General features: G+C 43.9%; 1 protein-coding gene across 9 annotated transcripts in view; it reads left to right on the top strand.

The window, feature by feature from the left end:
* Larp4B (La-related protein 4B) overlaps positions 1-13,829 on the top strand; it is a 123,105-nt gene that overhangs the window by 94,295 nt on the left and 14,981 nt on the right. For 8 of the 9 annotated variants that reach the window (XM_075680070.1, XM_075680072.1, XM_075680073.1 and 5 more), the window contains 4 exons: positions 4,821-4,869; positions 5,041-5,139; positions 6,900-7,294; positions 11,453-11,642. In XM_075680070.1, the coding sequence (XP_075536185.1) occupies positions 4,821-4,869; positions 5,041-5,139; positions 6,900-7,294; positions 11,453-11,642 (733 nt within the window). The remainder of the gene's footprint in view (positions 1-4,820; positions 4,870-5,040; positions 5,140-6,899; positions 7,295-11,452; positions 11,643-13,829) is intronic. The other variant, XR_012825907.1, reaches the window with a different exon arrangement.

Below are 13,829 nucleotides of genomic sequence, written 5' to 3' on the forward strand. Positions count from 1 at the left end.
GCGCAATAAAAAAAACCAAAAAGCTCCGAGCAGGATTCGAACGTCGGACCTGCAAATCCCAAGCCCGGTACTTTACCACTACGCCACGCCAGAAGCCGAGCATCGGCGCATGATTTTCTACGTCAAGGACCAAGAAGCAGTTTTAGTTTCACAGAGAGAAGTCTCGCTCAGTCATGGTAGATGCGCTATCGCCCAGCAACTAAAGCTCACGCCTGTACCACAAAGAAAATTTAGCTGTCCATATTCAGTAGCTTGCTCGGAAGTGCCACAACACCGATTTTCACTTGCGATTGACATTTTAACTTCGAAAAAAGACCTAAATGAACCACTGACCCGGGAAGCTGTATGGGCTGTTATTACCGATTTGGATAGCCGTTTGTTGTTCTTCACGTGAAGGATATGCAAAGTTTTCTTAGTTCAGTGATGCCTTTCAGTCGACACGTCTGTCTATTCATATATCTTCGTCAGAGAAGGGCAGGCTAGGACTGTGATCCTTCGGCGACAGCACATATATACCTGTGTTCATGATGCGTCACATTGGCGCTCATCGCTACTTGTGCTGTTTGTGCGCTCATGCTACTTGTGTTTATTTAAGGACACTGATGCGAAAGCTGAAATATGGTGATTTATCCTTGTTAGACTTCTTGATTCCTGAGCCTAGACGCGCCGAGAGCGTGCAGATGGATTCGGCGGATACGCTTGGCATAAGCTTCGGTGGGGACCGATCTCGGCGCCTTTTCTTGACGATCTTATTCAGTCAGCTGTTTCGATGCACTTTCTTTGCGATTAGGCGGACAAGCAGTCCACAAGCGATGCAAAAGCGCCCACGGTCGATCGACAATACGGTAGGCAAGTCGCCTGCAAAAACAGAGTGCGGCTTCGCCGCATAGATTTGGTTGCTTGCCAGGCAAGATGGCGGACCTACGCGCAACTCTGCTACCTGTGGTAGCATATACAGTAACTCTAGAGCGGGGGAGCTTGTGATATAGTTTGTTGCGACACATTCGAACAGGCTCATTTTCATTTGACCTTACCGAGTCGCAGTTAGAATGCAGGCGAGAGCTTGTGCAGATAGCACGGGCTTGCAAGAGTGAGAGTGACGTACTGTCATGGCAATGCCCTCTTCCCTAATGCAACACCTGGCGCATTGCTGGGGCAGCAAGTGTTCCCTTACACACGCTCTGCTCCGTCAACACACACCCGTGTTGTGGCATTGCAGCCAGTGGGAATTAACCTACCATTTTGCAGCTACAGATATTGAATACCAGCTTTTTCGCTCAATGTGGCATTTTACACAGGCAAATACTCTGACCTATTTTCTTAGATAAAAGGTGTGTGTTAAATACAGCACATGGTGTTCTATGCATAAAGAGTTTAATACTACGGCATAACTACAATTTCGTTATATCAATGTTTAATTGCATTAACATGAGTGACTATGGCATTGTTTCCATGGTTTGCCCACACTGTCACTTAACCCAGGAATAGATCACATTTGTTTGCTATTAGTCGATGGAAAGGAATTAAAGGTACAAGATAATACAATCTATTACTTGTGAAAACCAGTTTTGAAAGCTCCCCATGCATCATTTAATACTGTTTCTATTTGCTCATAAGTGCCAATTGACTGCTCGCGATGGAACTACATTGCACAAAGTGCATGTTTCTGACCTTTGTAATGCACTCTTGGTATCTGCAGTGGGGGTGTCATTGTCGTCACTGCTCGTAAAGGGGTGCAACATTAAAAACCACGGTCAAGCATCGTTGGTGTTCCATCCGGCCATCTCTGCCCGGAACACCTGGTTTACCTCTGCTGGTACACAAGAAAGAAAATTAATATACAAATATACATCTACAAAGCAAATATTGATGTACAGTTTCTAAGGTAATTAACATTTCACTTCCATTGTTTAGGGCCGCAATGGAAAATAAATAGCACAATAAAAATTATTTGTAAAGCATGTTTAGATAGCCTAAGGAATGAGATAGCAAGCACATTTTTTCTGACCCTTAATATTTTAAAGCTCCATGAATACAAGCCCGCAAAGTATGGCAACCATTTAAGAGAAGTTGTAGCAAAATAATTTCCAAAGTGAAAACAAAGAAAAATTTGCTTGCTATACTGCATAGCGTATACATTAGGCTCCGTTCTGCAAAAAAAATTTAGCTCTATCTGTTCTTGGTGTTGAGATCTAAAGGCCTGAATATTACATGGAGCCAGAAATTTGTGTTTTGAGAAAGGTACAAAAAACAAACAGCATTAAATATGAGGGGACATGGCATCCAGAACAACCATTTTTGATACTCGGTCTAGACACATGAAACTTTCAGGACACATCCAATCTTGTGTGCTGCTTATAAGTATGCCATTAGATTTTTTCTGAGGTCAATAACAAAAAATAGTTACAATTCTTTTATTAAAAACTTGGGATGGGATCTCCAAAAAAAGTTACTGCAACAACGTAGCTAAAGTGAAGCAGGTATGTTCCTTGATGTTCAAAAACTGCAAGTTATCTTTTGGATGTTTGTATCTGTACTTTAGCCAAAGTTATGAAATTCTAAAGTTCCAGCTTTAAGAATGTGAATCTTTATTGGTGATTTCTACAGCACTTCAAAATATTTAAGTGTCCTAAGACACTATGTCACAGTTTTTGTGCACTCATACTCGCCTGAACTTAGGTAAAGAAAGAATAACGAGAATTGAATGAGTACAAGGAACACAGGGCTGATCCCAAAATTTGAAACTAGGTGGGGTCGGACCTAACTTTTTTGTTCTTTGATCTAGAGCAATGAAATTGCTCTAGATCAGTGTCTTAAATAAGGAAATGTGCAGTTTCATTACGCTACCTTCACTAGTTTTCAAGTTAGAAAAAGTTACATGTGTTCTGCTTGTGGAAAACCTGGCACTTCAACGAAACATGCCGGGGAGCTGCCTGCGGTCCTAATATTTGCTCAAAGGAGCACTGCGGGGTGCAACAGCTCCAAAACTTCTTTAACCACTTTATTATTTTTTACGCAGAACATCATGTTCACCTTAACTAACTGCACCAGAACTTTTCGTTCACAAATTAGCATGCAGAAGAAAAACTAAGCCCTCGGCAAGATATGGATCGAAATGATGCAGAATGCCCAGGATCAAAATTGGTCCAGGCATTCCCATGCTACCCTTTCCACAGACAATGCAGAATGCCCAAAACATACTTTTGAGAAAACGCCTCTCAAACTTACTGGAGCAGTTCACATCTTTGTGAACTGAGGATTGTAGTTTTTGCTGTCTTTGCTTACAGGTGGCTTTTTGGGTCTCTGCCCTTTGATTTCGTGCACACGAGACAATTTTCTGGCTCACTGACGGCCGACGCTCGATGTGCTGACGCGTGAAGTACCTAGCTGCGCAGTCCGAGGTGCCGAAGTGTGAAATGTCTAGTCACGGGCTCGAGGAGTCGACGCTTGATGTGCTTAGTTGCGCAGTCCAAGGTGCTGATGCACGAAATTACTAGCCGCGGGCTCGAGGATTCGACACTCGATGTGCTTAGTTGCGCAGTCCGAGGTGCTGAATCGCAAAGTACTTGGCTGCGCAGTCTGAGGTGCCAGTGTGCGAAATGCCTAGTCACGGGCTCGAGGAGTCGACGCTTGATGTGCCTAGTTGTGCAGTCCAAGATGCCAATGCACGAAATTACTAGCCGTGGGCTCGAGCATTCGACACTCGATGTGCTTAGTCGCACAGTCAGAGGTGACAACATGCGAAATGCCTAGTTGCAGGCTTGAGGAGTCAACACTTGATGTGCCTTGTTACGCAGTCCAAGGTGCCGACGCACGAAACGCCCAGACACGGGCTTGAGGAGTCGGAGCTCGATGTACTTAGTCGCGCAGTCGGAGGTGCCGATGCCCAAAATACTTAGGCGAGGGTCCGAGATGTCTGCGCGCGATGTGCTTAGTCACGAATTCTTTTAAAAAAATTACCGTAATTTTTCTAGGCTGACCGTGAAGTGAGAAAAAAATATTTTGCATTGATATATATGTAATCTTCATTCATGAATAACAATAATAAAAAAGGAAATAAACTTATAAGAGTTAAAAATTTGATGCATTGTTATACACATAGTTCAAGGTTTTGAACATGTGCACACGAAACTATTTGGCAAGACTCAAAGGTTCCTGCTCTTACACTAATATGTACGTGCATAGCGTAATCGAACTTGCGCAGGCGTGCCCAAAAAAACTGTGTGGTTGTGTGCCCGTAAAAAAATGCAAAACATGTGGCAAACTTCCGCTAATGTTCATCTTATTATCAGCCAGAGGCAATTAGTTTTTGGCAAGTGTAAAAAAAAACAAAAAGAAAACAAATCCAGAAACGCATGCACGACGGCATCCTTCCTATGCACCCCTGTGAGCACTAAACGTGCGAGAAATAAGCAGTCACTCTTTGAGAAATTAGTAGCGAGATAGCCATCAGTTTTGCAAGCCCAAGAAGCCGAAACCGCCCGCGGAACAAAACCCAAACCGCCGCCCGCCCGCGTGCGCCAATGTGCGAGTGATAGTATGCAGACGCGCGGGAGCAAACTAGCTCTAAAAGAAACCATGCTACGAAAACCAAGAAGGGAGCCGCAAGAAAAAAATTCCCTATATTCCCACATAGTAGCAGCACATGACAGAAAAGCAAAAGTTAGGAAATTGGTGTGCTTTTTAAATGTATAGGTGGCGCCCTAAATATCCAGCATTGACCATTTTTGGACTTGTTCACGGCACATTATATTTACGTCATTGACCCTCAAAGGGTTAAACATCAATACCTTACTAGGCCACCTTCCTTTTCTTTGCAGCAGCCGGATGCGACGGAGGAAAAAGGAAGAAAATGGTTCCAACAAAACAGTGAGCACTTGCATTTTGTTCATTGGTTTTTCTCTGCATGTGTGCATGCATCAGTCAATGCATATTTTGAAGTGTGCTTAGTTATCTGCCGAAATAATGAATTACATCTTATTACGGCACAGGACGGTAGCAATGGAGACAGTTGTAATTGTTTCTCTTATTTCTGTGCAGGACGGTAGTAATGCAGACACCAGCAAATCAAGGGAAGAAGCTGAAGCCCCAAAATTCGATCTGGAGGAAGCTGCCTTTCCACCTTTGCCTGGCTTCCTGGTATGTTAAGATGACTCTTGTTATGTCTGCGTATAGTGTGGCAATAATTATTTTTGTTCACTCATTACTGCTGTTTATTCGAATCTAGGCCAATAGTTCTAATAGTTGGCTCTCGTTACAACGGACCCTTATAATCAGACAAAGAACGTCTGTTTTATGCTAAGTCCGTAATATCCAAGGCACCTCAGTTACAAAACTTTTGTCGCAATCCCTCCCCCCTTATAAGTGACCTTCGTTGCATTAATAAAATAGGTAGAACAAACTAAGGCTGAAATGTGGTCTGTTGTATCCGAAAGTCTGTTGCATGCGGGTCCGTTGTAACGGGTGTAGACTGTAATCATGTACCAAACTCTAGGGTCGTCTTAGATTCAAGGATGTTAAAGAACGCACCAGTTTGTAATTGAAAATGATGTACAGTGGAACCCCGATTATACAACTTTCTCGGGACCGCGAAAAAACGTCATGCGTCTAAAAATTCTGCGTCTAAAAATGCGTCTAATTATGAAGTGCGCAATTCATTGATGCAATTTATTGCTTGCTGCCGCATCGCAACTTTCGTTTTACACAGGACGGCAGAGCATTTATAGAAGCAACTTACGATAACGAAGTGCGTCTACATCGCATCCAAGCCAGCAGCGGCTGCAGCAGCGTGAGCGACAAAATGTCAATTTCACTTGGTAGCTGGCGTTGAAGCAGTCTTGCCTCTCCCCTCCCCCCCCCCTTTTTTTTTTTTCGGTCTTCCTCACTTTCTCCAAATCATTGAGCTGGATTAGTAGTCCTGGAATGCCACATGAAGACCGGCTGCTGCCAAAAGCGCTTTCATCTGCTAAGCCTATTCTGCAGTCACGAGGGGGAGACTCCAGCGGAGTTCGGCACGGGTAGCAAACTGAAACTGAATTCTACATGGTTTCGTGCAGAGTTTCGCACGCCCAAGTAGACAACGGCGAAAATCCGCCAATGGCATGGCGATATTACAGTCACGTGCCTCAGTCAACGAATGGTATTTGACATTGAAACTACTTTTTCGCTGGCTTTTTCTTAATAGTCATTCAGCGCACAGAGTAGCGATGGTGCGAAAACTAAATGAGAAGAGTTGCCATTTCAAACAAGACCAAGACGGCTGCAATCGGAAACTTAGAACGGCAACTGCACGTCGCGGAAAAAGGTTCCTTTTTGCACGTTCGTCGGTAAAAATGCAGCTCAATGACGTGATATAAAACGCCATTACGACCAAAATATATGTCCAAGGTGCGTGAAAATGTTTGACATAATGCATCAGACACTGTAGAATTCAAAAATGATTTCAGAAAAGTGATTTTTCTGCAATTTTATTGGACCCGTGTCCCTTTTTAACCTAAGGAAGCATCTGGGTCATACATTTTCATCATTGCTTTGAGGCCTCTTAACTGGTGTGTGTGTGTGTGTGTGTGTGTGTGCGTGTGTGCGTGCGTGTGTGTGTGTGTGGTGCGTGCTTGACCGTAAGGTTTTGCTCTATGATGCATTCCCTATCTGAAATAATTTGTGCAGAACTGAATTTTTTTCCGTTTTCCCCACCAATTTTTTCATTATTGCGAGGTTCAAGTGTAATCAATTGGGGCTGTTATCTTACTTCAGGTTCCGTGTGCAAAGCACTATAGTTGGGTAAACATTTAGTTCCAAATAACTTGTGTTGGTGGTGGGCACTTTTTTCTTTCATCTAATTCTTGCCACAAATTTGTGTCTGATGCAGAAAGTCACTTATTGGAACAACTTAATTTCAGGAGGAGGAGTCGTTGGGCCAGGGAGCCGTGTCAGATGACAGCTCTTCGGCTCTAACGACACCCGCTGCAGCGACAGCCAACAGCAGGCTCTCTGACATCGTTCGTGGTGCTGCGCCTAGCCGCACACTAAGTAACAGCGCCGTCAGTTCCTCCTTACCAGCCGCCACCCCTATTCCCACATTGGCCACAAATGCAGCATCCTCGACCAAACCTCCAACACGCGACTGTAAAACGCAAACAGCGGAGTCTGCCCTGAGTCCTGCAGCGGCCACCGGCACTGCCAACTCAGGGTCAACCCTTGTCACCAAGGACAGTGCCACCCTGACCAATGGCAGTGACTTCCCAGCGACTATGCTGACTCCACCTGCATCTCCTGTGTCTCCAAACACTGCCATGTGAGTGATTGCTACCTATACAGTAAAATCTCGTCACTACGAACACCACATTAACACTTTTCAGAAATCTCCAGCTGACTTCTTATGGTTTCAGTGTAAAAATACTTCAGTATACGAATTTCACAATACGGAACACTTGAGAATAATGATCATTGTTCAGTTTCCATGTCATGTTAATGCCTCAATATAACTAACGTATTTGCTTCATTTTTAACGCACCCTCGATTGTAGCGCGCACCTCATTCTTTCATGCAGAAGTACAACTTTCTCTCATTTGGAAAAAACAGATTTACTGTCAATGCACTAAGGTTGCAATAAATAAAGTTGTAGTTTCGCACGAAAAGCGAAGCATTGATTACGTTAGCAAATTAGTAGGCAGCTATACGAAAAGTAAGGATAGTAGTTTTATTGGCCATTTAAACTTTTAAGAATTCGCTTGCTAGCTAAATTAACAAGCATGGTGCCACATGCACGCAAGCATGAACACTTCTCACTCAATGACCGCAGAAACATTTTAAATACTGGAGTGAGGAAGTGTGGTAGCAGGAGCAAGGGAATTGATCTTTGTATGGCCTCTTGCTTTGACTCGAACTAAGCCTAAGAACAGACGTGGTGCACCTAGATGCGTAGACTCTTGTCTTCGCTGCAGATCGCTTTCAATATAGGATTTGCGCTGTACATAGCAGCTGCCAGTATAGAACGCCTCTCCTGTTTGTGCCAGTCCCACACGCAAGTTTTGGGAACTCTGAACGCCCGTGATGTGAACCGATTTTTATCTGTCTCGCTACACATGATTACTTTCCTTTTATTAGCAGCATCGTGATGAACGAGGTGGCCATTTTGAAATGGCGATGGCGATATGGTAATGCAGATACAGGGTCGTACTCAATTCTAACACGCCCGCAATTTTTGGACCCATTTTATCGGGAAAAAACTTGCATTAGATTCGAATAAATACGGTAATATTCTTAAATCTGGGGATTACTAGGTTTTCGTGTATCTTTCATGGCAGCCGAAACAGTAGGCCAGGAGGCAACAAAGTGCAGAATGCGGACGCCACAATGCACGGGTTCGGGAAACTAGATTTTTATCTGTTCTGGAAGCAACAGTACATTGAGTTTTGTGAGTGCATGCTCCCCAAATGTATGTGTTGCCTAGCAACAGAGGCATGTCTCATCCTTCTTTCGCCCTTGTTCTTGCGCATGCCTCTTTCTTTCGTGCTTCTTTCTGCAGCCGTACTTTCTACACGCGTGAATAAATGTAACCTCCGTACTTTGCAATTTCCAGGGAGGGCATGTCGTTTACGGGTGCTTGCGCTTTGGTGTAGCTCAGGTGTCAGCCTCAAGTTAGACTGTTGCGGTGTCCAGAGCAAAGAATGCGAAAGCAAACAAACAAGAAACATTGCACTTTGGCATGGAGCTTCCTTTTTATCAGTTGTTTTCTCAACGTCTGCTTTGTGCATGCGTGGCTCACTGTGCTTCTGTGGTTGGGCAGCAGAATTTATAAAAAAAAAGGCAACAGCGCGGGCTGAGAGCCAACAGCAACAGTTTCGTGGATAGCTAAAACAGTGACAACTTATTAACTGATGGGTTGATGAACGGAGTGGTTAATTTGGGGGCTTTCACTATAACGACCTTTCAGAATAACAAACTATTTGACTGTACATTAAACCATGTTGAATGGCAAAAAAAAATATGTGTGTTTGTAGCTGCTTCATTAGAGGTATAAACAATGGCGTACATTTGCAGACTTACATTTATGAAGAAAGTCCCTGTAACCTACAGGCACTTGTCACCTACAGCATCAACAACCATTCGGCTGCAGGTCATGTATAGAGCCAGACTTCAATATAGCGAACCTTGGTTTAGGAAACATATTTTAATTGAAGATGCCTTAGTTCCTGCAATTTAGCGCAGTAACGTTGTTCTGTAGTTTCGACCTAACGAAGTCCAGAAGTATCACATGCACGTACATGGACCCTTTGGGATAAGTGAAGAAAAATTACTGGACAGTGCATGCAAATGCCTATGCCTTTTTATGTGCAAATGTTGTGAAAAGCATCAATCAGAGGGCAGAATGCACTGCTGTGCCGCCTGTCATCCTGTTGCACAAAGCTGCAGCTGCCATTCATGTTCATGGTTTCATAGATATGGTCCCAAACATGCCAGTGACCAGCCTGAGCAGGAAAACACTCACTGAAAGTGAACTTACTAGTTCCACGGCAAAAACAAAAGAAATGCTGATTGTCTTCAGGTCACCGCATGGTGTCATCATTGTTACGTATGTTTCAGTGATTGTGGCCTCGAGATTTACCACCGTGGAAAAGAAAATCCCAGTTTAGCAATTGGTGGGCCCTGGTGATAATGTGCATGCTCATGCGTATGTTGGTGTCCACTACTCATTGGTATGATCCGTGCAGAACTTTTGCTTTAAAGATTTCTCCTTCATGTGCGTGTACTTTTTGCTGCTGTATTGGCCGGCTTCCTTATGGTACTCTCTTCAATTACAAGTTGCCATCCACCAAGAATGTTTCAAGAGCCCTTGAAGTTTTGATACAGAAACATAAAACGCAGACACAAGATTTGTAGTTCACTTACATTTTCAGCTAAAGTGACTTCTTGATGCCGGGGTTCTTTTGTATAGATTGCGAAACCACAAGTCAATTCCAGGCAAGCAAGGTTTAAGGCAGAGGGTAGGGTACCTTAAATGCTTAGTGTTCTGTCATGCACATATTCTATTGCAGACATTTCTGGGTCCTCTGTTACTTTTTCGCAGCCCTTTTGCATTTTTCTCATCTCCGCATGCCGCACTGAGCCACAGGTATTGTATCGAAAGTAAGGTATGCGACCAACCTAGTTGGTGTTCATCTGTGATGTTTGACAGTGTAAACATAGACAAAGGATGCTGACAAAAACAAGCGCTACCTACAGCGCTTGTCTTAATTTTTTTTCCCCTTCATTTGTCTATGTTTGTGCTGTCAAACATCATTGGATTGGGAGGCGTAGAACACACTGCCACTTGCAATAACCAATTCCAAATGAGGAACACTTTCAGCAGTTATTACTAAGCAGGTTCCAAGCAGCAATGTTGAGTTGTTTTCTTACAGCAACAGTTCTAATATTTGAATTCATTGCTAGAAGTGGTGTTTTGGCAATTTGGAACCCCCTCTGGGCAACTCCAACATGTCTTAAGCTTTGTCCCTGTGCACCAAATAGTTAACATCTAACATGTTAAGGGGGACCCTCGAAAATTTTTTTTTCTTTGTCGATTTTGATAAAACTTGGTGAGTTTATGTATTTCGATGTGCTAGTTTTAAATATACCTGGAGTTTTCTTGCAGAGTAACTTTCCAGAAATTGAATAAATTCAGCTTTATTGCATAATTTGCTTGGAGGTGAGCTATCTACCAAACTGTAGATGGCATAATAAATATTGACATACGAAAATGATGTGAAACTAACAAAGAGTACAAATAAGCAAATACGGGGTTCTAACCCAATGTTTTTATCAAATGAGAAAATTGCAAACTTCAGCGAGAGAAATCTAACTGCTAAAAAAAGAATAATTTTGTTTAATTTTCTAATAAATTAAACATTATTTCGTTTATTTGCACTCTACACAGCTTTGCCATTCTGGGAAAAAAAAGAATTAGTGATAGCACAAGTAGAAGCAGAGATAATGCACCTCGAATGCATGGCAGCTTGGCCGTTGCCAGTCAACGACATAGAATGCAGTGCGAGTACGTTCACTTCAAAAGAAATACACATTTTCTGGCCCTCAATTCCCTGCGAGCTCCGTCTTGACACAACTTCACAGCAGATCTTGTGAACCACAGTCACTTTAGTAGCGAAACCGTAATCCTGATCACTCCGCACCAGCTACGCAGAACCACCGCAAGTGTTACACGAGAAAACGTCGAAGATTGTTCACTGTTGCAAGTCTGACAAAAACGTATGGAGTGGCGGGCTTCGTGACCGAGGCTCTTGCACTATCGGTGGTCGGATCTTCAACAAAATGGTCCCAAAGACTTGGGTCTCCCCCTTAATCTCCCACCAAGCATCCAGCAGTTCTCCATTTAGCGGCTGCTTTGTGGTATGTCCAGAGCCCATTGGACAGCTGGTACTTCAGATGTAACTCGCAGAGCCTTTACCAATTGCAGGCATGAAGGTGCTTCTCAGGAAGTGGAGGCCCCCGCAAGGGTTCAAAGCCCAGCACCCACTGAAGAGGCAATTGCCACTGCTGCCGCTCTTGTTGTGAACTCGTCTCCTGCTGCTTCAGCTACGACACCGCCCACGCCAACAGTATCGGCACCAGCAGTGACAGCAACGCCACAGCCTGTGTCTAATGCGGTAGGTGTCGTGCTGCCACCATTTGGTCGTTCACTACAACTTAGCAGCCGAGTTTTTATACAGTGATCATCTTATGCGTTATAAAGAAATGGTGGTTATTCCTCTCAAACATGCTAGAAAGCTCATGTACTTAATTTTAGGTGCCCAATGAAAGAGGCCCAGCCAGATCAAAGTAATCCTCCTCACAATCAGACCTGCACTTTTCATCTGTCATAACCCTAGTGCTACTTTGAGACATTAAAGCCACACTGAAGAAAAATATCAAGTCAAGCTAGATATTGGCAAGCATTGTGTGGCCTGTAACTACCAACATAGTTTATCATAAGAAGCCAACAACCATTGACCCCCTTTCTTCTTGTTTACCAACATAGTTGTTTGTTAATCCTGCTTTTCATGTAGGCATTGGTTATTTTAAATGGCTTTTCACTTGGCAACTATTGAGACTTGCTCAAATCAGTCAACTTGTTCATTTTAATTGTGTGCAGTTGCTTCACTTGTGGCAGTGCAAGTGTGTGTTGAAAAATCTAAATTAGACCTCAGAATGGACTGTGCATTGCTTGCAAGTGGCGCTGTAGTAGCACTTGAGCCATAATTGAGTTTAAGGACATTCGGTTCGAAGTCTTTGAAGTCTTGTCAAAGTCTTGACAAGTTTGAAGTCTTGTCAAATTTCTCTCTCTCTCTCTCTCTCACCTGCTTTCACGGATACTAGCACCAAAAGGACCGCAAAGTGAAAGCATAACTTTGACCAATGGGACACAAAGCTACCCTTTAATTCACGAGTTACTGCATCGCAGCTGCGATAAACGCAGCTGAAGCACACTAGTAGAAGCCTCAGCGCAGATATTTTTGCTTGCGTGGTGGCCTGATACTTGGGTCATTAGGCCATAAATAAGAATTTAAACATGGAAACACATGCGTAAAGGAGTGATGTACATTGGCTATTATGTGTTGGTCGAGACTTATAGATACAAAAGAACTGGCACTGAAACCCTGATTGTGTTGATAACTTGCCACAAATGTGCATGTCGGCTGTGGTTAGTAAGATCGTCTGTGGTGCCGATAAAAAGATTCGTTTGGATTCACCACAGCGCCAAGCTTGCCCAGTCACATGGTGTGAATTCCAAATGGAGCTGGATGCATTGGGGAGAACAACACATTTGTTTGCAAAGCATTTTGTACAAATAGTGGTTTGAATTATTGGAAGAACGCATGTAACACAAAATAATCGAAAATGGGAACAGATTTGAAAGTCTGCAACCGTGCCGGAGTCACATGGAGTCGCAGCTGTGGCGTGTTACATGTGATCGAAGCTTGCAGGAAGCAGAGTTGGTTAAACGAGTGGACACAGTTGGCACCCGGATGGAGGAAGGTGGTGACGAGCAGCGCCAGCCTCCCCTGTACTACAGTAAAACCTCGTTAAACCGTACCCGCCTAAACAGTAGTTTCGTTTTAAAAGTTGTAAAGTCAAATCCACGTCTCAGCAGCCATTGAACATAATGTGTTTTATATCTGCATAAACCGTATCAACTTATTTTGTACGCATCGGTTAACACATAGAGTTTCCACTTTTCGTCGCACATACACAGTGGAGTGTCGTCTCCATCGGGTCGCCCGGCAGAACAAGCCTCGGAAATCGGAACCATGGATCAGAACAACGGCCTCCAAGTGCCCTGTGCATTTGCGCATGAAGCCACATCAACATCATTTTGGCGCTGTGCCAGAGAATGTTGTGGCGTTGTGCAAACAAGGACTTGCGTCATGCCGAAGCTCGGATAAGAACGACGCCAGGTGCTCAGCATAGAAGAAAAATTACATCGTTCGTGCTATCGAATGTGACACGAAGAAGTCGGCGCTGGCACACAACAGGGATCTACTGTTGACTACGGTGTGCGGCATTTGGAATGCGAAGTTGCTCAGCAGCGCTGCTGTGACCGCGAAGAGATATCAGCCACGAGGTTCGACCTTTTGCCATCATTGTCTCTGTTGCCGAAGTGTCGCCTAGTGACAGTGATGAGGACGACACAGAAAGCGACAGCATGGGCGATTCAGGCCCGACAGTGGCAGAAGCTGTGCGTTACGTGAGCCTCATAAATGCAATCGCCGCGACGAGAACAGCACCCGGCAATGAAAAAGGCGCCCCGGGACTTCTGCAGCACTACTGCGCGCGTGCACGGAGAATACGTAACA

This window comes from Dermacentor variabilis, chromosome 2 (genome assembly GCF_050947875.1).
Source record: "Dermacentor variabilis isolate Ectoservices chromosome 2, ASM5094787v1, whole genome shotgun sequence".
NCBI lineage: Eukaryota > Metazoa > Arthropoda > Arachnida > Ixodida > Ixodidae > Dermacentor > Dermacentor variabilis.